At 38.8% G+C, this 23,928-nt stretch overlaps 1 protein-coding gene across 2 annotated transcripts in view; it reads right to left on the bottom strand.

Moving 5' to 3' along the window:
- Nucleotides 1–23,928, bottom strand: part of RARS2 (arginyl-tRNA synthetase 2, mitochondrial) — a 74,313-nt gene that overhangs the window by 46,119 nt on the left and 4,266 nt on the right. For both annotated transcript variants that reach the window (XR_004056853.1, XM_010387966.2), the window contains exons 2-4: nt 11,642–11,715; nt 5,670–5,772; nt 3,951–4,034 (exon numbers count right to left, since the gene is read on the bottom strand). Coding sequence is in view for 1 of the 2 variants with exons in the window: in XM_010387966.2 (XP_010386268.1) it covers nt 3,951–4,034; nt 5,670–5,772; nt 11,642–11,715 (261 nt within the window). In the remaining variant the exon portion in view is untranslated. The remainder of the gene's footprint in view (nt 1–3,950; nt 4,035–5,669; nt 5,773–11,641; nt 11,716–23,928) is intronic.

Genomic DNA, 23,928 nt, shown 5'->3' with positions numbered 1-23,928 from the left:
TGGAAATTTATTTGTTTAAAGGCATACCATAGGCTGGGCATGGTGGCTCATGCTTGGGAGGCCCAGGCAGGACGATCACTTGAGGCCAGGAGTATAAGACCAGCCTGTGCAAGACCCCATCTCTATTAAAAAATTTTTAAAACTGCCTGGGCATGGAGGCTTGCGCTTGTTAGTCCTAGCTGCTCTGGAGGCTGAGGCGGGAGGATCGCTTGAGCCCAGGAGGTTGGGACTGCAATAAGCTATGATCGCACCACTGCTTTCCACCCTGGGTGACAAAGCAAGACCCTATCGCAAAAAAACAGGGAAAAAAAAAAAAAAAGGCACATTCTAATATCCATAAAAATCACAAGTTCGAAGTGCTAGGTTTTTCTGCCAATAAATATCTATTAAAATGAAATAAGTTTCACTGCTGTACTACCAAAAATCATCATACGTGCTGCCTGTGATACACATAACATGGAAAATGATGACTCATAGGAAAAAGCTGAAACTCTCATGCAAAGAACAGAAGGCCTTTCACACTAATTTCTTCTCCTCCCCCATGCCATCTATGTGCAAACCATACTCTCAACTATCTGCTAATTTCCAGATGATGCCATGTTTCTGACTATCTGTACTCTGTCCCAAGCCATCCCCTCTGCCTGGAATGCCTGTTCTTGTATCTCCCAAATATATTTTTAATCTTCATTTCAATTCAAGGTTATGTCCTTTCCTCAAGATACACATATATGTACGCTTTTTTACACTAAGGTTGCATCTTAAATATGCCACCATTATAACACTCGTCACATTATCGTTTCCATTACACGTTACACTGAGGTTTTTTTTATGCTTTTCTTTTACATTGCAAGCTCCTTGAGGTCGAGATCCAAGCCACTTTATCTTTAGATCTCAGTAATTTAGACTCTGGCAAATAATAAGCAGGAGATTTATTAAATCAAATGAAAGCTTTTAACTGCAGAATGTCAGTGAGTTACAAATGTTCCCAGATATTCTAACAGATGAATAAGCTAGAGGCCCATCTATTTATCAGTATGTATGTTTAAACGTAAGTTGTATTCAGTAATGTAAATACTGGTGCATAAAAGCCTTTTAATTAGAATGAAATCTTTCAAAGGTTTCACTTTTTGGAATGCTTAGCCATTAATGAATATTCCAATTAACGGGTACTTTCTCTTTATCTATCACCATTGTCTTTTTCTGTGGACAAGTTTTGTTATTTTATCTAACTCTTTGTTGGTTAATTATTTCTTTATGGCTCTGATCAGGACTACCAAGGGAGCTATCACTCACCTCCCTATGTCTAAGGAAGTTATCACTACTACCCTACCTGTTAATTCTTTGGTCAACAGTTGAAAAGTGCTTAAAATCATTCATTCCTATTTACGGAAACTACACGTGACTTGAATGCATCCACTACCTATGGGAAAAACGTCTATTAGTGAAATAGATGCAGCCACTGGAGCAGAACTAGAGCCATTTAAATGAGTATCTTTTTCTTTTACTTTTGGTAAAACATGCAAAGTTTAACTTGGCAAATTGAAAAGTGTGAAATAAAATGATGTTATCCATTGTGTATTTTTGAAGCATCCCTAAGAAAACAGGGTTTTGTTTGCATTTTTTCTATTTGGTTTAGATCATACTTTCTTTTTTCCCTTTTAACAATTAAATATTAATTGAAGTTACAGTTTCTCTCGGAAGTACTGCAAGCTACTGACAGGTGGAAGTTTGGTACCAAAGTGAGTTTTTCGCAATGCCATTATGGTTACTTCTCAAGCAAAGCTATATTAATTCTTTGTTGGTCCTAACAAGAGTTGAATTTTTTTTCTTGATGGGATCTGAAAAATCCATTAAACATGCAAATGATGGCCAGGCGTGGTGGCTCACGCCTGTAATCCCAGCACTTTGGGAGGGTGAGGTGGGCGGATCACCTGAGGTTGGGAGTTCAAGACCAGCCTGACCAACATGGAGAAACCCCGTCTCTACTAAAAATACAAAATTAGCAGGGCATGGTGGCACATGCCTGTAATCCCAGCTACCCAGGGAGGCTGAGGCAGGAGGATCGCTTGAACCAGGGAGGTGGAGGTTACAGTAAGCCAAGATCGTGCCACTGCACTCCAGCCTGGGCAATAAGAGCAAAACTCCGTCTCAAAAAAAACCATGCAAATGATCACCATCTGAGACCTAAAAATTATAGTGTAAACCAACTTACTGCACTGCCAGTTGTATAAAAGTATAGCACATCCAATTATGTACAGTACATAATACTTCATTATCAATGACTATGTTACTGATTTATGTATTTACTTTTAATCATTATTTTAGAGTATTATCCTACTTATTAAAAAATGGACTGTAAAACAGTTAAAATTATAAAACTAGAGATCCAATATGTGACAAAAACAGATGCTATAAGCTTGAGAAAAGAAAAATAGCTCAGAGTAATCTCAGCTATGTGAGGTATGCAGGCCCAGAAAGACATGCCTATCAGACATCAGTTATGCACAAACTCTCCCTCCTATGGCTGGGGACAATTGTTTTATGTGATTTTGTTCCCAACTAGCTGCCTCACACGTTATCTTCATGTTACTGGAATTTGTGATACAAAGAAAAATATACAGCCTATCAATAGTTTACATTATTTTAATGTAAATTCTGGTTAACAACTCAAACTCCCTCTTCTTTCCCTTTAAAAATCCACTTGTAACTGCTGCCAGTCAAAGGGTATATTCAGGGCAACTTGAATCTGTGCTCCTCAGCTGCAATCCTCAAGCTTGGCCCAACTAAACTCTCTACTTATATTAATTTTGCCTCAGTTTCCTCCTTTTAGGTTGACAGCCAAATGTAGAATAAATTAAGTTTTGAGTAAAGAAGAATTATCATTAAAATTGTAACACATAGTAGAGGTACATTCAATAGTCCTTTTCTGAACATGAGTGCTCACTGCTCTAGGATCTGGCTTTACTGTGACACTAAGCAGGGCAACTGTAAGCAGTCTGCTTGCTCCTTTAATCAAATTCCCACTAAGATTCAGATCCTCAAGGCTGCAATACGGAAGAATTCCCATATGCGAAAGAGTAGCTGGACTTCAAAGCCCTGACCCTTGTCCCTGCATTGTCAATTGAGAAGGATTTGGGAATATTTTTAATAAGTGAGCTAACGTGTATCCTCAAATTGGAAAAAATTCTTTAGTTTGTTAATTGAAATAAAGCTTGAAAACTCATGGCCACTGAAATTTTTGAGACAAAGTCTCGCTCTGTCACCTAGGTTGGAGTGCAATGGCACAATCACAGCTCACTGCAACCTCAACCTCCCAGGCTCAAGCTATCCTCCCACCTCAGCCTCCAGAGTAGCTGGGACTGCAGGCGCAAACTACCATGTGTGGCTAATTTTTAAATTTTTTTTGTAAAGACAGGGTCTCGCTATACTGCCAGGAGTGGTCTCGAACTCCCAGGCTCAAGTGATCCTCCTGCCTCAGCCTCCCAAGTACTTATACAAACTTAGATGATATAGTCTACTACATGCCTAGGCTGTATGCTATAGCCTATTGTTCCTAGGCTACAAACCCGTACAGCATGTTACTGTACTGAATACTGTATGCAATAGTGTCTGTACACCTAAATATATCTAAACACAGAAAAAATATGATATTGTCTTATGGGACCATCATCTATACACATTGTGTATGAAATGTCATTATGTGGTATATGACTGTACAGTGCTATGAGAGCATATAAATGAAGGGGTCAGAAAGGTACTGCCAAAGAAATATCAAGATTTAAAGGATGAGCAGGTGTTAACTTGGGGTGGCACTCCCCAAGTTATGGATCAGTGTGTGCAAAGGTTTTGAGGCTAGAGGAGGTATAATGAATTAAAGAACTGGAGGGAGACCACTGTGGCTGAAGCAGAGAGAATGAAAGCACAATGGCTGGATATTAACTTATTCTTACCTTTGTTAAGAGCTCTCTGTTTATTTTGAAATTTACAGTCCTTTGACCAGTACTGATTTCACTCACCACTGTATCACATCTTAGCTGAAAAGAACAAATCGCACAAAGTAGGTATGTTATATAATAGGCCTAATGAGATATGTAGTTCTAATACTATTTTTGGCTTACAAAGACACAACAAGTAAGTCATCTTTCCTGGTCCCTATATCGGGTCCTAGTTCTTAGGCAATCTCTTTAGTTCCATAATTCTATTTAAGTAAACATATACTATTCTGTATTCACTCTCTTCCTCATTCCCTTTCCCTCCCCTCAAATTCACCTTTTTTTTTTTTTTTTTGGAGACGGAGTCTCGCTCTGTCGCCCAGGCTGAAGCACAGTGGCCGGATCTCAGCTCACTGCAAGCTCCGCCTCCCGGGTTTACGCCATTCTCCTGCCTCAGCCTCCCAAGTAGCTGGGACTACAGGCGCCCGCCACCTCGCCCGGCCAGTTTTTTTGTATTTTTTTTTTTTAGTAGAGACGGGGTTTCACCGTGTTAGCCAGGATGGTCTCGATCTCCTGACCTCGTGATCCGCCCGTCTCGGCCTCCCAAAGTGCTGGGATTACAGGCTTGAGCCACCGCGCCCGGCCTCACCTTTTAACAAGTAAGAAAAATCACTCTACCCATATTCTACCTACTCTGACATACAATGAACACTTTTTATCTCACCTAGCTTTCATGGGAGCCACAGAACATGACCTTCTGTCAGGGTCTACGCTAAAGCACCTGCACCAACAGATAAGATGTAATTTAGATAGTTCGTCTTATGCATATGCCTTCACTTTTTAACCTATTAGATGTTTGAACCCATCTCATGAAAAACCTATGGAACTTGAAGAGATTATCTGCTGTCACTAAAGAGCAACTAGTCTTTATTTTTAAGAACTTACAAGAAATGGGGAAAAGGAAATAAATATTGTATTTTGAATAATTCTATTCCTGGTAAATATCTGGGAGTGATTTTCTGATCAAATAAATATTTACTAAGCTACCAATCCTCCTTTATCATACTCATCCTGTAAATAAGCATCTTTTTCTATGATAGTGACTTTCATTGTTCCAATTCTTTAAGAGTTCCCAGACACTGCCTCTGTGACATATGTTAATATGCTTGTCCAACATATTTGCCTTTTCTGAGGGAATTACACTAACAATTTATATTTAGTAATTCCTTATAATCCTTTCAATTCCTCTTTTAGATATCAAACCCATCAGAGAACTTAGAAATGAAAGAGGCTTATTATAATCATCTAACCACCTCTTCTCTGTAATCATGATTCTATTTACATCTAATCAATTCTTCTCATATTTTAATGTTCATCTTTTCAGAAACTAATTTTAAAAATTGCAACTCACTGCTCTCATTTATCAAGCTTGTTCTCCTAAATTCAAAAGTCCATCCAGATTCAATGTGTAAATTTAATTAACACTTCAGTCTTCCGGTAAGTGGTTAATCAAAAAATTGAACAATGTCAGCTCAAGAGGAATGCTTTATAACTAATTTGAAAAATCATTATAACCTTACAGTATGTGGCTAAAATGAATTTAAATTATATTACACAAGATGCCTTGAACAAAGAAACACTATTAAATTCACTATTATGGCTGAGATAGCCTGCAGAGTATTTTTTTTTAAATAACAAGTTTATTACAATGTCAAAAAGATAATAGTGCTAAAGTACCTTCTCTGCTAGTCTCTTGGCTTGAACTTGAATATCTGGTCTTGAATGGTCATTGTCTTCTTCCAACAAAGAATCCACAGAAAGCTGAAAATCAGCTACTTCTCTAAAGACAGACATTGAAAGGAGATAGACCTGTTATCTTAAAAGAATTAGTTGTGTAACAAAGACTAATCACTATGAGTTCTCTATTGAGACATACCTTTACCAGAAGAAGGTGTTCTGTGTACTTTCAAAATTAAAAGCCTGTAATCCCAGCACTTTGGGAGGCTGAGACGGGCGAATCACGAGGTCAGGAGATCGAAACCATCCTGGCTAACACGGTGAAACCCCGTCTCTACTAAAAATACAAAAAAAATTAGCTGGGCGAGGTGGCGGGCACCTGTAGTCCCAGCTACTCGGAGGCTGAGGCAGGAGAATGGCGTGAACCCGGGAGGCGGAGCTTGCAGTGAGTGGAGATGGCGCCACTGCACTCCAGCCTGGGGGCAGAGCGATACTCTGTCTCAAAAAAAAAAAAAAAAAAAAAAAAAAAAAAAAAAAAAAAATTAAAAGCAAGGGGCCAGGAGCGGTGGCTCATGCCTGTAATCTCAGCACTTTAGGAGGCCGAGGCAGGCAGATCACCTGAGGTCAGGAGTTCTAGACCAGTGTGGTCACATGGTGAAACCCCATCTCTACTAAAAATACACACACACACACAAATTAGCCAGGCATGGTGGTGTGTACCTAAAGTCCCAGGTGCTTGGGAGACTGAGGCAGGGGAATCGCTTGACTCCTGGAGCTGGAGTTGCAATGAGCCAAGATTATGCCACTGCACTCCAGCCTGGGTGACAAGAGCGAAGCTCCATCTCAAAAAAGTAAATAAAATAAAATAAATTAAAAAAACAAAATTAAAAGCAAGAAAATTAGAAATAACCTAGTATTTATTTAGAATATTTTTCTTTTCTTTTTTTTTTTTCTTTGAGACGGAGTCTTGCTCTGTCGCCCAGGCTGGAGTGCAGTGGCCGGATCTCAGCTCACTGCAAGCTCCGCCTCCCGGGTTTACGCCATTCTCCTGCCTCAGCCTCCCGAGTAGCTAGGACTACAGGCGCCCGCCTCGTCGCTCGGGTGGTTTTTTTTTTTTGTATTTTTTTTTTTTAAGTAGAGACAGGGTTTCACCGTATTAGCCAGGATGGTCTCGATCTCCTGACCTCGTGATCTGCCCGTCTCAGCCTCCCAAAGTGCTGGGATTACAGGCTTGAGCCACCACGCCCGGCCTAGAATATTTTTCTTATCATCTTATAAAATTCTTCCTCTTCTGGCCAGGTGCGATGGCTCACGCCTGTAATCCCAGCACTTTTGGAGGCCGAGGCAGGTGGATCACCTAAGGTCAGGAGTTTGAGACCAGCCTGGCCAACATGGAGAAACCCCATCTCTACTAAAAACACAAAAATTAGCTGGGCATGGGGGTGCACACCAGCTACTTGGGAGGCTGAGGCACGAGAATTGCTTGAACCCGGGAGGCAGAGGTTGCAGTGAGCCAAGATCGTGCCACTGCACTCCAGCCTGGGTGACAGAGCAAGACCCCGTCTCAAAAAATTCTTCTTCTTCTATTACCCAAATGCAGCTTTATGGTATCTCTGTGAAACAGGTAGAGCAGTCACCTTATTTTATAGACATGAAAACTGATGTCTGGCAAGCTAAATGTCTCCTTTAAAATCCTTCTGCAAATAAACACAGATTGAGAAAAGAGCCCAGGTCTCTTGACCTCTTCTACAATGCTTCCTCTACTACTCCAAAGGTGTGCTTCATTTAAACCCTTCCACTGACCTCCAAATGATGTATTTTTTAAATGTTGTAATTTGAGTTTCGACATGAGAAAAAGAAGAATAGTATTCTTAACACTCAGCAGTTCATTAAAGAGACAGACAATACCATTTATGCTTTTCATTGAGTAGGTGAAAAAACAATACAAAAACAAAGAAACAAACACAAAGCAACTGATTAGTGAAAATAAATCATTTGCATCATGAGATCAGTTCTCTCTAGGAAAGCAGGGTAGGGAATGAAGTCAAACAAATACATATCAGTGATTTCAACATTATCTGTAATGCTTAATAAAAATCAAAAGCCCTCCCTTTCCCTACAAAATAAGACTTGAAGTAACTTTGGAAAAAGGACTTGACAGCTTAGAAAGTGACCATGAGAGTACTCATTACATCATTCTCTATGAATTTTTCTGTAGGTTTGAAATAGTTCAAGGTGCAAAAAAATTTTTTTAAATCAACATATAAGCATCTATTATAACTATTCACATTAATTTATCTTCTGGTGTTTAATATGGAACTAGAGAATGAGACTCGATAGGCAAAGTAAGAGGGCTGAAACATTATTTATCCAGCCCATCTGTCACTGGAATGAAAAGACTTATTTTTGAGGAGGCACAAATTATTTCCTTCATTAACACTTATGAAACTCAGGGAAATAACTAAAAATTCCTGTGTGAATTCTGGTTAACATCACATTTAAAAACCTAGTCTACAATCACCATTAAGAATTTTCCTGAGCCTTAATACATCAACCAGCAGCCTACTATGTATTACACTTTGGGCAGGTACAGTGGCTCATGCCTGTAATTCCAGTACTTTGGGAGGCCAAGGCAGGAGGACTGCTTGAGCTCAGGAGTTCAAGACCAGCTTAGACAACATAGCAAGACCCAATCTCTAAGAAAAAAAATTTATATTAAAAAATGAAAACAATCTAAATGTCTATCAACAAGGGAATGTTACAACATTGTTAAAAGAGATAGTCATTTAAAAAAAAGAATTATGTCAGGAAAAGGATTCAAAAATCTTACATTTTTCTATGTAGTTTTATAGCTATGTCTTTCTAAAGACAAGAAAAAAGTAAAAAGTACATCAACTTGCTAAAATCAGTTGTCTTACTATAGTAAGACTATTGGGGGCTTTTATCTTTTCTTATTCTTCTGTATTTTCCTGAATTTCCTTAAGAAGATTATCTGTTTTGCTTTTATAATAGAAAAACAAATTAAAAAAAAAAACTTTTAAAAACGCAAAACATCTAGGCTACGAAAAGCAGTAGATATCAAAATATACAACTGTGGATGAGGAGAGCCCAACACACTGGCTCATGCCTATAATTCTAGTGTGGAAGGCTGAGGTGGGAGAATTACTTGAGCTGAGGAGTTCAAGACTAGCCTGGGCAACGTAGGGGGACACTGTCTCTACAGAAAATTTAAAAAATTAGCCAAGTGTGGTGGCCTGCGCTTCTGGTCCCAGCTAATTGGCAGGCTGAGATGGGAGGATAGCTTGAACCTGGGAGGTCGAGGCTGCAGTAAGCCATGATTCTGCCATTGCACTCCAGCCTCAGTGACCAAGAGAGCGAGATCCTGTCTCCAAAAAAAAAAAAAAAAAAAAAAAGTGGACAAGGAGAGTGGATGGGGTATAAGAGAAACAAAACTGGGCCAGGCACTGTGGCTCAAGCCTGTAATCCCAGCACTTTGGGAGGCCAAGGCAGGTGCATCACAAGGTCAGGAGTTCGAGACCAGCCTGGCCAACATGGTGAAATCCTGTCTCTACTAAAAATACAAAAATTAGCTGGGCATGGTGGTGTGTGCCTGTAATCCTAGCTACTGGGGAGGCTGAGGCAGAAGAATGACTTGCATCCTGGAGGCAGAGGTTGCCGTGAGCAGAGATCGTGCCACTGCACTCCGGCCTGAATGACAGAGCAAGACTCCGTCTCAAACAAACAAACAACTGGACCCATACAGATGATGGTGAGTGATGGGCACACATAGGGTTCATTAAACTAGTCCCTGTATGTTCATTCTTTACACTTAAAAAATTTTTTTTAAGCAATAGTTATTTTCCCACTATGTCTGAGGAGTTGTAATATTGGTCAGCGTGAAATCCGCAGACTTGATAGCCACTGGCTTATAATAAATTTGTTAATTCTGTTTACTACCATCAGATAGTAGACAGAAAATAAAATCGACAGAATTAGATCAGAGTAAAGTAATTCATTATATTAATTAAACCATGTTAACAAAAATAGTATTTCTTAATTCTCCTGGCACTTATAAACATTCTGGAATAAAGTCAGAAATACAGAACAGGTAGGCTTAGCTACATACTGTAAAGGAAACCTGAATTTATTACGGCAAAGCAGTAGAGATTCCCTTTGTTTTAAGCAAACTGAATACGAAGAATTTCAGATTTGTAGGCCAGAAAAATCTTGAGGCCCTCCCCAATATTTCTTTGTTTGTTTGTTTGAGACAGAGTCTCACTCTGTCACCCAGGCTGGAGGGCAGTGGTGAGATCTCGGCTCACTGCAACCTCCGCCTCCCTGGTTTAAGCGATTCTCCTGCCTTAGCCTCCCGAGTAGCTGGGATTAAAGGCACGTGCCACCATGCCTGGCTAATCTTTTGTATTTTTAGTAGGCACGGGGTTTCACCACGTTAGCCAGGATGGTTTCGAGCTCCTGACCTCATGATCTGCCCACTTCAGCCTCCCATAGTGCTGGGATTACAGGCATGGGCCACCGCGTCTGGCCCCAATATTTATTTTCTATAAACTAAAGTCAATACTTCAGATTGTTAAAGTGGAAGCAGGCAAACGAAATACTATTCAAAAGATGGGCCAAGATGGTTCAGCTTCTTAAAGGCCTTTGACACATCAAATGAAAACGGAAACAAACAGGCTCAGTATGGTGGTTCATACCTATAATCCCAGTACTTTGGGAGACCAAGACAGGTGGATTGCCTGAGCTCAAGACCACCCTGGGCAACATGACTAAACCTATAAAAAATACAAAAAGTTAGCCAGGCATAGTGGCGCGAGCCTGTAGTCCAAGCTACTTTGGAGGCTGAGGTGGGAGGATCACTTGCACATAGGAGTTTGAGGCAGTAGTGAGCGGAGATCACACCACTGCCCTCCAGCTTGGGCGACAGAATGAGACCTGGTCTCAAAACAAACAAACACCAAACCAGTAACATTTCCTTTATTATGCAGAATGTCATTTACAGATTTTATGAAACAGGCAACTAGTTTGGAAGGTGATACCTATTTACATATAATCATGAGATCCTCTTGGTAGTGGTTGCTTCTCTTACAGAAAATCAATATATATAAAAAGCTGCAGTGGGCCATTTTAAAGGTGCTTTTACTAGAAGGCCAAATGTAGCCTTTCTCTTTCTTTTCCACCTACTTCTTTGTTCTATTCTGAGAAGAATATTCATTCTACTCTTAAAGTCCTGACAAAGTTAAGTAATAAAATACAAGGACATAATGGTACTGGTAATTATATCTTTACTTCTTTTCAAAGCTTAGGGCTTAAATGCCTACTATGTAGCTAATTTCTTGTCATTATTAATTGACAGAGAATACTTCATCCACAAATTGAAGTTTTCTACCCAAATGGTAAACAAGAATCTTTAGGATGACCAAACTCACAAAGAGATACCTCTCTATAACAGAGAAAGCAACTACAAGTTGTGTGTAGTCCTAACCAACAGTTTTCTATCACTGGAAGTACTCAAAAGGAAACTCAATAAACAAACACAACATTAAAAACCTAGTAGATAAATATGGTACAACAGTATTCAAGCACCAGATGGTTGTACAATCTTTAATATCCCTTCAAAAACCCTGAGATTCTAACCACAATTTTAGTTATTTTATTTATTGTTACAGAATTGAATTTGAACCTCGTTCCCAAAGACTTTGCTACAAATATAGTTACTATCATAACTAAAATAATGAACATAAAAATACATAATCTGCCATATCAGAGTATTTAAAATACAGATTTTAATTTTATTAAAATCAATAGGAGTAATAGGTTGAATATAATGAATCATATCTTATAGTTAATTTCAAGGACTATTCCACAAATTGAAGAGTAACAATTCTTTTTTGCTTTTTTGGTATAACAACAAAGTCAGCAACATTTTAGATTGTTACGAGCATATTATACTTAACTCTTTCTGGGAAACTGGAACTGCAGATATTGACGTGATCAAGTTTTCTGGTGGAAGATTCAACACTCTGGAAAGCTAAAAATCAAAAAGAACAAAACAGTGCGAGATTGTTGACATTATTTGTTCCATTCAATGGAATACCACTTGTAAGAATAAACTATTAATATGCTTAACACGAATGAGCTCCAAATGCATTACAAGTGAAGGAAGCCAGATTCAAAAAGGTACATAATGTATGATTCAATTATTTAATCCTCTGGAAAACCCCAAATTCTAAGGATGAAGAATAAATCTGTGGTTGCCAAGGGTTAAGGGGAGGATTTGACCATAAATTAATAGAACCGTTCAGCAAAAATAATGAATTTTACCTTTGTAAATTAAAAAAAAAAAAAATTATGGCAAGCGAGGAGATAAATCGCTGAGAATCCACAAATAATTCATTTTTTTCATTAAAAAAATATTGAGTGGCTACTTAATGTGTCAGGCATTATTCCAGGTATTGGGGATACAGCAGTGAACAAAACAGATGGAAAAAAAATAAAAATAAAAAATAAAACCTCATGGCATTTACAAATAAACAAGTAAATAATAGGGAAAATCTGATCCCCATCCCTCTCAAAGGCTTAATCATTAGAATAGTAGGGGTGGATGTGTTATATACACATATTTTGTAGCACAGAGTCTCGCTATGTTGCCCAGGCTGGTCTTGAACTCCTGGCCTCATGTGATCCTTCCATATCAACTCCCCAAAGTTCTGGGATTACAAGTGTGAGGAACTGTGCCTTACTGGATTTGTATTTTTTAAAAGCTCCTTGCATGACTGCTAATACATAGCCAGAATTGTGAACTATTGCCCTAATTGGACAAAGTTAGGTGGAAGAGACATTCCCATGTACTGAATGATTTATTTTTTATTTTTGAGACGGAGTCTCACTCTGTCTCCCAGGCTGGAGTGCAGTGGCGTGATCTTGGTTCACTGCAGCCTCAGCCGCCCAGTTCAAGCGATTCTCCTGCCTCAGACTCCCATGTAGCTGGGATTACAGATGCACACCACTACGCCCGGCTAATTTTTTGTATTTTTAGTAGAGACGGGGCTTTGCCATTTTGGCCAGGCTGGTCTCAAACTCCTGACCTCAGGTGATCCACCTGCCTCAGCCTCCCAAAGTGCTGGGATTACAGGCCAACACTATTACCAACTATTACCATGCCCAGCCGGATTTTTTATTTTTTATAGAGACAGTCTTGCTATGTCAACCAAGCTGGCCTCTAACTCCTGGCCTCAAGCAAACCTCCCACCTCCGCACCCCAAAGTGCTGGGATTACAAGAGTGAGCCACGGCACCAGTCCTGAATTATTCCTATGTGACAGGCATGTCTTAAGTGCCTTAATTTTTCCTTGCAACAATCCCAGGCTTTCCTACTATTTCAACCCTCATTTTATAAATGATGAAACTGAAGTACAGGGAATTTACTTAACCTGTCTAAGTGGAAAGAAAAGCTAGGATGTGAACACAGGCTATCTAAAACCGGAACCTATACTCAACCCCTATGCCATATTGATATGGTTTGGTTGTATTTCCTCCCAAAATCTCATCTTAATTATAGCTCCCAAAATCCCCACATGTCATGGGAGGGACTAGGTGAAGATAACTGAATCATGGAGGCGGTTTCCCCCATCCTGTTCTCGTGACAGTGAGTTAGTTCTCACGAGATCCGACGGTTTTAAAAGAGGCTTTCCCCCACCCTTCGCTCTACACTTCCTGCTGCTGCCATGTAAAGAATGTGTCTGCTTCCCCTTCGGCAATGATTATAAGTTTCCTGAGGCCTTCCCAGCCATGTTCAACTGTGAGTCAATTAAATCTCTTTCCTTTATAAATTATCCAGTGTCAGGCATGTCTTTATTAGCAGTGTGAGAACAGACTAACACACATATGTATATCCTTTCATTCAGAAATGCATAAAAACAAAATAGTGAAATAACAGCACTGCCAGTATAAATTTACAACTGTCTTCAAATTTTCCCCCACTTCTCCAATCCTCATGTGGCCTCTGCAAAAGACTACATGGCTCTAGAGTTGGGAAAAAGAGAAGGGAATGATGGCGGAAACAGAAAAAGTAAGAATGTAAGAAGAGTTTAAGAAGAAATCATCTTCAAGGGTGTTTGTGACTGTTCAGGAGAGCAATAAAATTAAAACCACTGTCTCTTGATTAATAATAACATATACTCTCCTGTTGTCAACAGAAATTATTTGTTGAATTTCACAAACGTTATTAACTGTAAAAACTTGCCCAAACTTGCAGAGCTGGAGACATCACTTTCTTTAAGTGGCTTGTACATTTCCACTTTGGCTTGGTACAGATTGATTTTTTAAAGTTTCTTCTCAAGGTACAGTATTTTTTATTTTCTAGACTTTAGGAAGTAAATTACTGTATTCCTTACTAAAAAGTCATTTCTTTGGGATGTATTTACAGAAGTAGGTAAATATTTCCAAAGCAGTTATAGGATAAAGGCTGAAACAGTTCATGTTGCTAGTACAAAATGTTTCCAGAATAGAGACATCAGTAATAAAGGTTCTATCGTAATTTCTCAGAAAAAAAGGATCCAAATTCCAGTTCTACTTTTATTAGTTAAGAGACCTTGAGAAAGCAATTTTACATGAATGAGCTATAGTTCTCACTGCTGAAATATGGGGATAATGAACCTGTTCAACAATAAACTAGGGCTCTTGTGATGACTAAGAAAAATATGTCATATAATAAACATGTAATAAATATTTCCTTCTCCTTTTAAAAAATTTTAGTTTATTTTGGACACATCTCCCAAACTTACCCATAATCATTAAGATTTTCTATCTTAAATATTACAATTCAGCTGGAAAAAAACTTAGTGATTAGGTCAATTTCAAAGCATTTCAACTGACAAATAGATTGTGACCTTGGGTAGCAATAAAATGCTTACATTCAAATGCACAACATGCAATTCTCATTTAGAGAATTCTTTTGGCTAAACTAAAAGCTACTTAATAATTTCTTCCTTTTTTCCCCCCTAGAAACAGGGTCCCACTCTGTTACCCAGGCTGGAGTGCAGTGGCTCATGATCATAGCTCACTGCAGCCTCGCCCTGCTGGTGTCAAGCGATCCTTCCACCTCAGCTTCCTGAGTAGCTGGGACTCCAATGAATTGTGCCACCATGCCCGGCCTCATGTATTATCTTATTATATTTTGTTTGCTACCAAAAAGCTCTGAGGGTGACTTAAGCACATAAAATTAAACGGAGGTATAAAATTATACCAGAAAACCCTAAGCTCAAGGTACTTATGCTTCTTGGCAATCAAGGTACAAAGGGAATCTATCTACACAGCATATTTTACTCCTAGTAATATAGGGTAAACATATATATATGTGTGTGTATAAACATATATATATGTGTGTATATATGTGTATAAACATATATGTGTGTATATATGTTTATGTGTATATATATACACACATATATATATTCAGTAAAGAGCAGGAATGAAGTTTTCCTGAAAGTACTTCTAAGACTACTTTTTCTTACTCATATCAAGATATAAATAACAAGACAGTAGTTTCAATAGCAGTTTCACAAAAGATACATGTACAATTAGTCTGTTCTTGTACTGCTGTAAAGACATAACTGAGACTGGTAATTCATGAAGAAAAGTTTACTTGGCTCATGATTCCACAGGCTGTACAGGAAGCATGTATGGGGAGGCCTCAGAAAACTCAATCATGGCAGAAGGCGAAAGGGAAGCAGGCACATCTTACATGGTGGGAGCAGGAGGAAAAGAGCGAAGGCAGAGATGCTACACACTTTTAAACCAGATCCTGTGAGAATTCTATCATTGAGGCAGCACTAGGGGAATGGTGCCAAACCATCAGAAACCATCCCCATGATCCTATTACCTCTCACCAGGCCCCACCTCCAACACTGGGAATTATAACTGAACATGAGATTTGAGTGGGGACAGGGAGCCAAACCATATCAGTATAGAAACATTCTTATATAATGTAAATTTTAAAACAAACAAACAAGAAAAAGGGGGTTGGGGTGAATGTGGAGTTATTGTTTTATTTTATTTTTTTTTTTTTGAGGTGGAGTCTTGCTCTGTCGCCCAAGCTTACGTGCAGTGGTGCCATCTTGGCTCACTGTGAGCTCCGCCTCCTGGGTTCACACCATTCTCTTGCCTTAGCCTCCCAAGTAGCTAGGACTACAGGTGCCCACCACCATGCCAGGCTAATTTTTTTTATTTTTTTTAGTAGAGACGGGGTTTCACCGTGTTAGCCAAGATGGTCTCGATCTCCTGACCTTGTGATCTGCCCACCTTGGCCTCTGCAGTTACTGTTTAATGGGTAGAGTTATAGTTGTGCAAGACGAAAACTGTTCCACAGATAGATGGTGGTGATGGTTGCACAATGTAAATGTACCTAATGCCACTGAACTGTATACTTAAAAATGGTTAAGATGGCAAATTTTACGTTATGTGTATTTTTTCACAATTAAAAAAAAATATGAAGACTTCTGGGATAAAGTAGTGAATGAAAACTTCTTCACATAATCTTCAACCAACATCAAAAAGAAAAGGAAGGAAAGAAAGTCGAGAGCAAACAGGTAAGTAGGTTGGTTCTCCAGCAGCAAATACACAAGACAGGAAGAGCTCAAAGTCATAAACCTCAAAGGTGATAGTCAAGTAAAAATACAATAGCTTCTGGAGGAGAATGGAACAGCCCTGTTTGGCAAGGCTAACTTGGTCGTCATGTATCAGAAGTCAGAGATGAATTAACAATTCTCATTAACACCTCAAATCTGGAGAAAAACAAATTGAATAAATTCCATTATTTTTCCCTCTTGCAACTAGAAGATGCTGCCTAAGTTGTGGGAAACAATAAGTAAGACAGAAATTCCAGCAATTTCCAGCAAAAGTAAAAATTCTAAGGTAACACACCGAAGGTCTTTCCAATGAAAACACAAGACATTCTCCTACTGCAGAAAGCAAACCTTGATATGGTGTTGTGTGAGCAGTAAGAACCAAAGGAGTAGTTTTTACAGGAAGACAGAAAAATATCAGGGCTAGTTTGTAAAAATTTAATATACCATGTCAGAGTGGAGAAATAATGTGTACAGGTCACCATGACCTACTGGAGAGAGAGACAAAAGAGGAATGGAAAGGGGGCAGAGTTTATATTTTTGCAACCACAAAGGTGAGGTAAGCCCAGAACAAATGTGACATGAGGAGTGAAGAAGTCATCCACACAATGTGTAAACAAATGGAAAGGTGGGGCAGAGCTGTCAAGCATGAGCAAGAGGAAAAAGAACAGGCATCACCAGTAGCTGATCAAATTGAAATAAACAAAAATAGGGAGAGAGAGAGTAGGGAGGGAGGCACAGACCAGAAGATAGACAGCTGGAAAAAAATGTAGCATACAACAGATCAAAGAACTCTGCCCAGGAGAAAAATGTAACCCAATGAATATGAAGAACATTATTCACGAATGCTTCAGGATTTGGAACTTACTGAGAATGTGAATAGAATAAACAAGAACTAGAAGACAAGATGAAAAAACAAGAGTGCATTTTAAAAGGAGTTTAAAAATTGATGATAAAACTTTTTACCATAAAACTAATAATTAAGAAACATGAGGATAGTCATAATTGAAAAAAAACCTATGACACAGAAGAACCAATCTGAGAATACAAAGATTAATGTAATCAGAAAAATACATAGAATTGAAGAAAGATAATCCAACCTTAGGAAAATTGGTGTCCCTAAAATACAAAAAAAAAAAGACGACTAGTAAACAAACACGCAGACAGGAAGGCAGGAAGGCAGACTGCTTCCCTAGCAACCAATCATAAGAATAGAGACAAAATTCAAAGCCACAAACTTCAAAAGAGATCTCCAAGAAAAGATACTACAGATTCTGAAGCAGAATGGAGCAGCCTTATTTGGCAGGGCTCCTAACTTGGTCTCACTTATCAGAAGCCACAGAGATGAATCCTACAAAACAGAAAACACATACACACACACACACACACACACACACACACACACTCTCTCTCTCTCTCTCTCTCTCTCTCTCTCTCTCTCTCACTCACTCCTTGGCTTCCCCAAAAGCAGGGCCTGAGAAAAAGACTTGCAGGCAAGCAGTTTATTTGGGAGATGGTTCCTGAGGGCAGAAGTGATGAGAGAGGGAAGGAAGAAAAGTTAATACAAGATTATGGCATCAAAGTCATTGCTATAAGCAACAGAGGCTTACTTTCCACGGTACCTCCTAAAATACATACATAGTGTCCACCAGAATTCTCTATCCAAAATAATTTCACCACACTGGAGCTATGTATGTGCTGGGACCAGCAAGCTTCAGAGAGATGAGGCGCTATTAGCAATAAGTGAATGGAAGCACACACGAAACTATTTATACCTGTGTAAATAGTTATAAGCCTGTATTTACAACTGTCGCAGCTGGAATCAGAGGTGTGACCAAGGTGATGGGAGACGGCACAATATAAACAATAAAGGGGAAAACTTCCACCAAATAAAAAACCAAATATAAATTGTGGTACACTACTGCTATGGCACACCATTCAGCAGTAAAATCAAAGAACTAGACCTCCATGCATCATTATGGATAAATCTTTTTTTTTTTTTCTTTTTGAGATGGAGTTTCGCTCTTGTCACCCAGGCTAGAGTGCAATGGTGTGATCTCGGCTCACTGCAACCGCTGCCTCCTGGGTTCAAGGAATTATCCTGCCTCAGCCTCCTGAGTAGCTGGGATTACAGGTGCCCACCATGCCCAGCTAATTTTTGTATTTTTAGTAAAGACAGGGTTTCACCATGTTGGCCAGGCTAGTCTCGAACTCCTGACCTCAAGTCACCCACCCGCCTCGGCCTCCCAAAGTGCTGGGATTATAGGTGTGAGCCACTGCGCCCAGTTGGATAAGTCTTTTTTAAAAATGGAGTCAAACAAAAAAATCCAAGCTGCAGCTACACAAAGATAATTATACCTTGATATAATTTATCTAAAATTTAATAACTTGTAAAATAATACTATTTAGAGATACATTCATAGGTAATGAGTGACATTCACAGGTATAATAAACACAAATTTCAAGACAGACATTACCTATTGTGTGAGGAAAGAGTTTGCCAGAGATGGGTACTCTCTTGGGAATTTAAAAGTATTTGTAATATTTTATTTTCGAGGCTGGGTGTGGGGCAAATAAGTATTAACTACGTTCTTTTCTATGATTAACATATTTCAATTAAAAAAGACAAACTGAATCTACAGATCAAGATAAATTATGTCAAGAAAATATACAGAAAACTCAACACTGAGATGCATGCTGGTTAAGTTGCTAAATTTTGAAAATAAAGCACCCAATCAAGAAAACTCCATGGAAAATGAAATAAATGTACCTTACTTTGTAGTCACATTAAATCACAAAGATCACTGATCTGGTCAAAGCAGATAATTTAATAGTGATATTAAATAGGAATAGATTCATTCAATAAAGAAGTTGCAAACTAGTGTGTTTGTTTCACCGCTCAGTTGTTTTCTAATTTGAATTAATTGCCAACACATGAAGATTGGAAAATTTTACAATTACATTGGGATTGCCCTATGCATTTGCATCTGTGGTATCAGGAGAAAAAATCTGAGATAAGAACTCAACAATCAGTGTTATTCCTTTTCTTCTAAAAGAAAGATTTTGACTCTTTTGTTGTTGTTTTCTGAGACAGGGTCTCACTTTGTTGCCCAGGCTGGAATGCAGTGGTATAATGATGGCTCACTGCAGCCTCCAACTCCTGGGCTCAATCAGTCCTCCTACCTCAGCCTCCTGAGTAGCTGGGATTACAGGTGTACACCACCACGCTTGGCTAGTTTTTCAGTATTTTTTGTAGAGACGGCGTATCTCACCTTGTTGTCCAGGCTGGTCTCAAACTCCTGGATTCAAACAATTATCCTGCCCCAGCCTCCCAAAGTGCTGGGATTATAGGCGTGAGCCACTGCACCCAGCCTTATTTCTGAACATGGTAATTTTCTAAAGATTAAGCCTCCTTTTGATATTTCTAGGATTACTTTTTCTAAGAAGTCATAATTTCTTAAATATAGCCAATTAAGCCATACATCAGGAAAAAGATTGGTGGTAAGTATACTATCTGGTTCAACATAAAATGAACAGGAGACAAGCTGTGCAGATATGGTTACTAAACGGAATATAAATGTTATTAACTGAGTGAGAATGTCACCCAACACAAATTGGTAAAGGTGGAAGAAAGTTAAATCATCTGTGAGAGTGCCAATGTCTTCATCCCTTATGGTTGAAGGTGATGCTGTCTAAATTTGAAACATGAAGATCTTTTGTAAAAACACTACAAATTGTAATGTTTTTCACAATTTCTTTTCTTACTGTAAAAACCTCATTTAGGAAATACATCAATAATTCTTTGAACTGCACTTTGGTTTTTCACCGAATTCAAACAAACCTACTTTTAACATTTTTACTTAAAACAGCATTTCAGGCCAAGCGTGGTGGCTCACGCCTGTAATCCCAATACTTTGGGAGGTCGAGGTAGAGGATCACTTGATGCCAGAAGTTTGAGACCAGCCTGGGATAACATAGTGAGACCCCCATCTCTATTTAAAAATAAAAACAAAATAAAAATGATAAAAATAAAACAGCATTTCAGTAATAAGCACGTGAGGAATAATACTATTTCACTTTTCAGTATGTTGGACATTTTTTCCATTGTAAAACTTAAAAATAACATTCTGAAAAATAAAAACTCATTACAATACAGCCTGGATTTTGTAAAAAGTATATTTATCTGGTTTTCCTTCCTATTTTCCTTCCTTCTTCTTTTCTGTCTGTATATCTGCATAGAAATATACCTAAAAATAAAAGTCAGTGTTGATGAGGATTTATGGGGTAGTTAAAAAAATTCTTTGCATCTTTCTGTATTGCTTAATTCTTTAAAACAAGCAGGCATTATTTTGCAAAAATGAGAACTTTTCCTTTACCAAATCACAACTTTAAAAGTACGTTTAAGGAATTCCTATTGAACGTTAAGCAGTATGGCTCAGACATGTACTGTTTACTAACTTCACATGGTGCTTGCTAAGCCTAGAATGGTGTTGAGGGGCCGAGGGGTATTCAAAATACCCCACCCTGAGATATTCTAAAATAACATAATAATGACTAATATTGGCTGGGCGCAGTGGCTCACGCCTGTAATCCCAGCACTTTGGGAGGCCGAGGCAGGCGGATCACCTGAGGTGAGGAGATCAAGACCAGCCTGGCCAACATGACAAAACCCCGTCTCTACTAAAAATACAAAAAAATTAGCCAGGCGTGGTGACTGGCGCCTATAATCCCAGCTACTCAGGAGGCTGAGGCAGGAGAATTGCTTGAACCTGGGAGGCAGAGGTTGCAGTGAGCTGAGATGATGCCACTGCACTCCAGCCTGAGACGGATACAGCGAGACTCCATCTCAAAAAAAAAAAAAAAAAAAAAAAAGACTAATATTTACTGATACTGAATACATACTACATATCAAACACAATTCTCAGCACTCCATATGTATTAATACCTTGCATCCTGATGACACATCTATACGGTAGCTAAATAATTTTCCAGATTTTACAGACGAGGTGAAGAAAACTTAAAAATCTATCAGAGGAGAAGCTGATTTAAACCTGAGTCTTCCACGGTCAATGTTCTTAGTCACTACACTACACCAGCAGTTCCAACACTTTGCTGTATATGGGAATGACCACCGGAAATCTTTAGGAAAACCTGCCTGGCTCCCATGTGCAAATATTCTGATTTAATTAATACAAAGTGGGCTCTGGGCAGCAGGATGTAAAAAGTTCCCCAGGTTCTAATGTGCAGAGAGACCACTGTCCTACAGCTTTCTGCCTCTGGGTAGCCGTTGGGTAGTGGTTATCAAGCCTGGATGAACATCTGAATCACCTGATCATTTTTATAACTTCTAGGCCGATGCCCTAACTCAGGCCAAAGGGCCTGGGCTTAAGTAGTTATAAACGCTTCTCAGGTGATTCAAGTCTGCAGCTAGTGCTTAAGAACCACGGCTTAGGGAGAGAGCAGTTGTCTCCCATTTTAACAATGCCCAAAGTAATGAATGTTTTCAATTAGAGGTTTATCTTTCTCTCAAATGGGTGCAGCATAAAAAAAAAAAAGAGACAGAGGAAAGAAAAAGAAAACAAATTGAGAGCCACCAAGCATGGAGCATGGTTTTAAGTTCACTTGCAATCTAATAGGTTCAGAATTATTCTGGGAGTAATACGACTCTCTTCAACTGTCTCTGAGATTGGATTTAGAGCTTTCTTGGATCAGAATGTGACCAATGGGTTTGTTTAGCTTCAGGGTTGATTTATTTATTTTTTTGCTCCCTTCAGGTAGGGCTGTTTCACCTGGCATTGGGCTTCATCTAGGACTAGCACAAGTGAAAAGAAGGTCCACTGATAACTATCTTCTTTAGGCCTCAAACTCATAAAAGTTTCACAGAGTAAAATATCCTAAAAAGGTTACACAATGAGAATAAAAGACTGTGACGGTAAACCCGAAAATTTTAACAGAGTAATAAAATCCACAAAATTAGGCACTGTCCTTGAGAAATAAACTAAATAACACATTGAATGAGGAGCAAATCTGAGGTTGAAAGCAAGAAGCACTGTTTGCCAGGTGCAGTTGCTCACGCCTGTAATTCCAGTGCTTTGGGAGGCTGAGGTGGGTGGATTAACTGAGGTCAGGAATTCGAGAGTGAAACTTTTGTCTCAAAAAAAAAAAAAAAAAAAAAAAAAAAGCACTTTTTATTTTTTAGGTTTTTGTAGAGATGAGGTCTCACTATACCTCAGTATATTGCCCAAGCTGGTCTTGAACTCCTGGACTCAAGCAATACTTCCACCTTAGCCTCCCAAAGTGCTGAAATTACAGGCATTGGCCACTGTGCCTGGCCTTTTATTTATTTGTTTACTTATTTACTTCTAAGAGGAAGCACTTAAGGGAATATCAAGTGAAAATTCACAACTGCCAGATCTCGTGTGAGAACCTAAGATCAGAGATTCTAATATGTAATATTAAGAATGGCTATTGAGTGCTTACAATGTACTAAGCACAATTCTAAACTTTAGATTTAGGAACCTAATATCAGAGATTCTAATATAATAGAATATTTGGCTGCAGAGCATTCACTAGGAAAGCACACCAATCAATTAGCTTGTCAGCAGTCCTCAACCATTTATTTCTCTGATACAGCAGCAAATATGATTCCTACCTCTAGTACTCAGATAACTGAGCACAAAGTCAAAAAATATTCTGTATGGCTCTAGATAGGTACTAAATTCAGATTGGAGCTAAACTTGCCAGGTTCAGTATCAAAATCTATAACTGCATAAAAACCTAATTTTGTTAATGAAAAAGGGATCCATATCTTTAGCAACCAGACATTCAGGTGGCAAAATTGACATCATCTTATGAAAATTAGCTCTGCATTTGTATCCACGTTAACATAATCTATAGGCCATGAGTCTAAAAAGGCAATTGCCTCAGTTGTTCCTCACTTCTGATTCTCCAACACTACCAAGTCAGGCACTGTAGGTTTGCCACCAAGAGCCAGTGCAGAAGCCCTCCCACACATGCAGAAATTTTCCTCAGAACAGGTCTGCATTAGTTTCAAGACACAAACAAGAAGCAAAGCATTAAAACTTTGGGGCTTAGAAGAGAATATCCCAAACAATTTGGAAGGCAAATTATGACTATAATAAAATAAATTTAGCATGGTTCTTTTTTAAAATTAATTTTAAGTTCTGGGGTCCATGTGCAGGATGTGCAGGTTACATAGATAAACGTGTGCCATGGTGGTTTGCTGCACCTATCAACCCATCACCTAGGTATTAAGCACCACATGCATTAGCTATTTTTCCTAATGCTCTCCCTCTTCCCACCCCACCCCCAACAAGCCCTGGTGTGTATTGTTCCCCTCCCCATGGTCATGTGTTCTCATTGTTCAGCTCACATTTACAAGCGACAATGTGCAGTGTTTGGGTTTCTGTGCCTGCATTAGTTTGCTGAGAATAATGGTTTCTGGGTCCATTCATGTCCCTGCAAAGGACATTATCTCATTCCTTTTTACAGTTGCATAGTATTCCATGGTGTATATGTACCAACCACATTTTCTTTATCTAGTCTATCACTGATGGGCATTTGGGTTGATTCCACGTCTCTGCTATTGTGAATAGTGCT

Source organism: Rhinopithecus roxellana, chromosome 4 (genome assembly GCF_007565055.1).
Source record: "Rhinopithecus roxellana isolate Shanxi Qingling chromosome 4, ASM756505v1, whole genome shotgun sequence".
Lineage (NCBI taxonomy): Eukaryota > Metazoa > Chordata > Mammalia > Primates > Cercopithecidae > Rhinopithecus > Rhinopithecus roxellana.
This window is presented reverse-complemented; position numbering and strand designations above follow the sequence as displayed.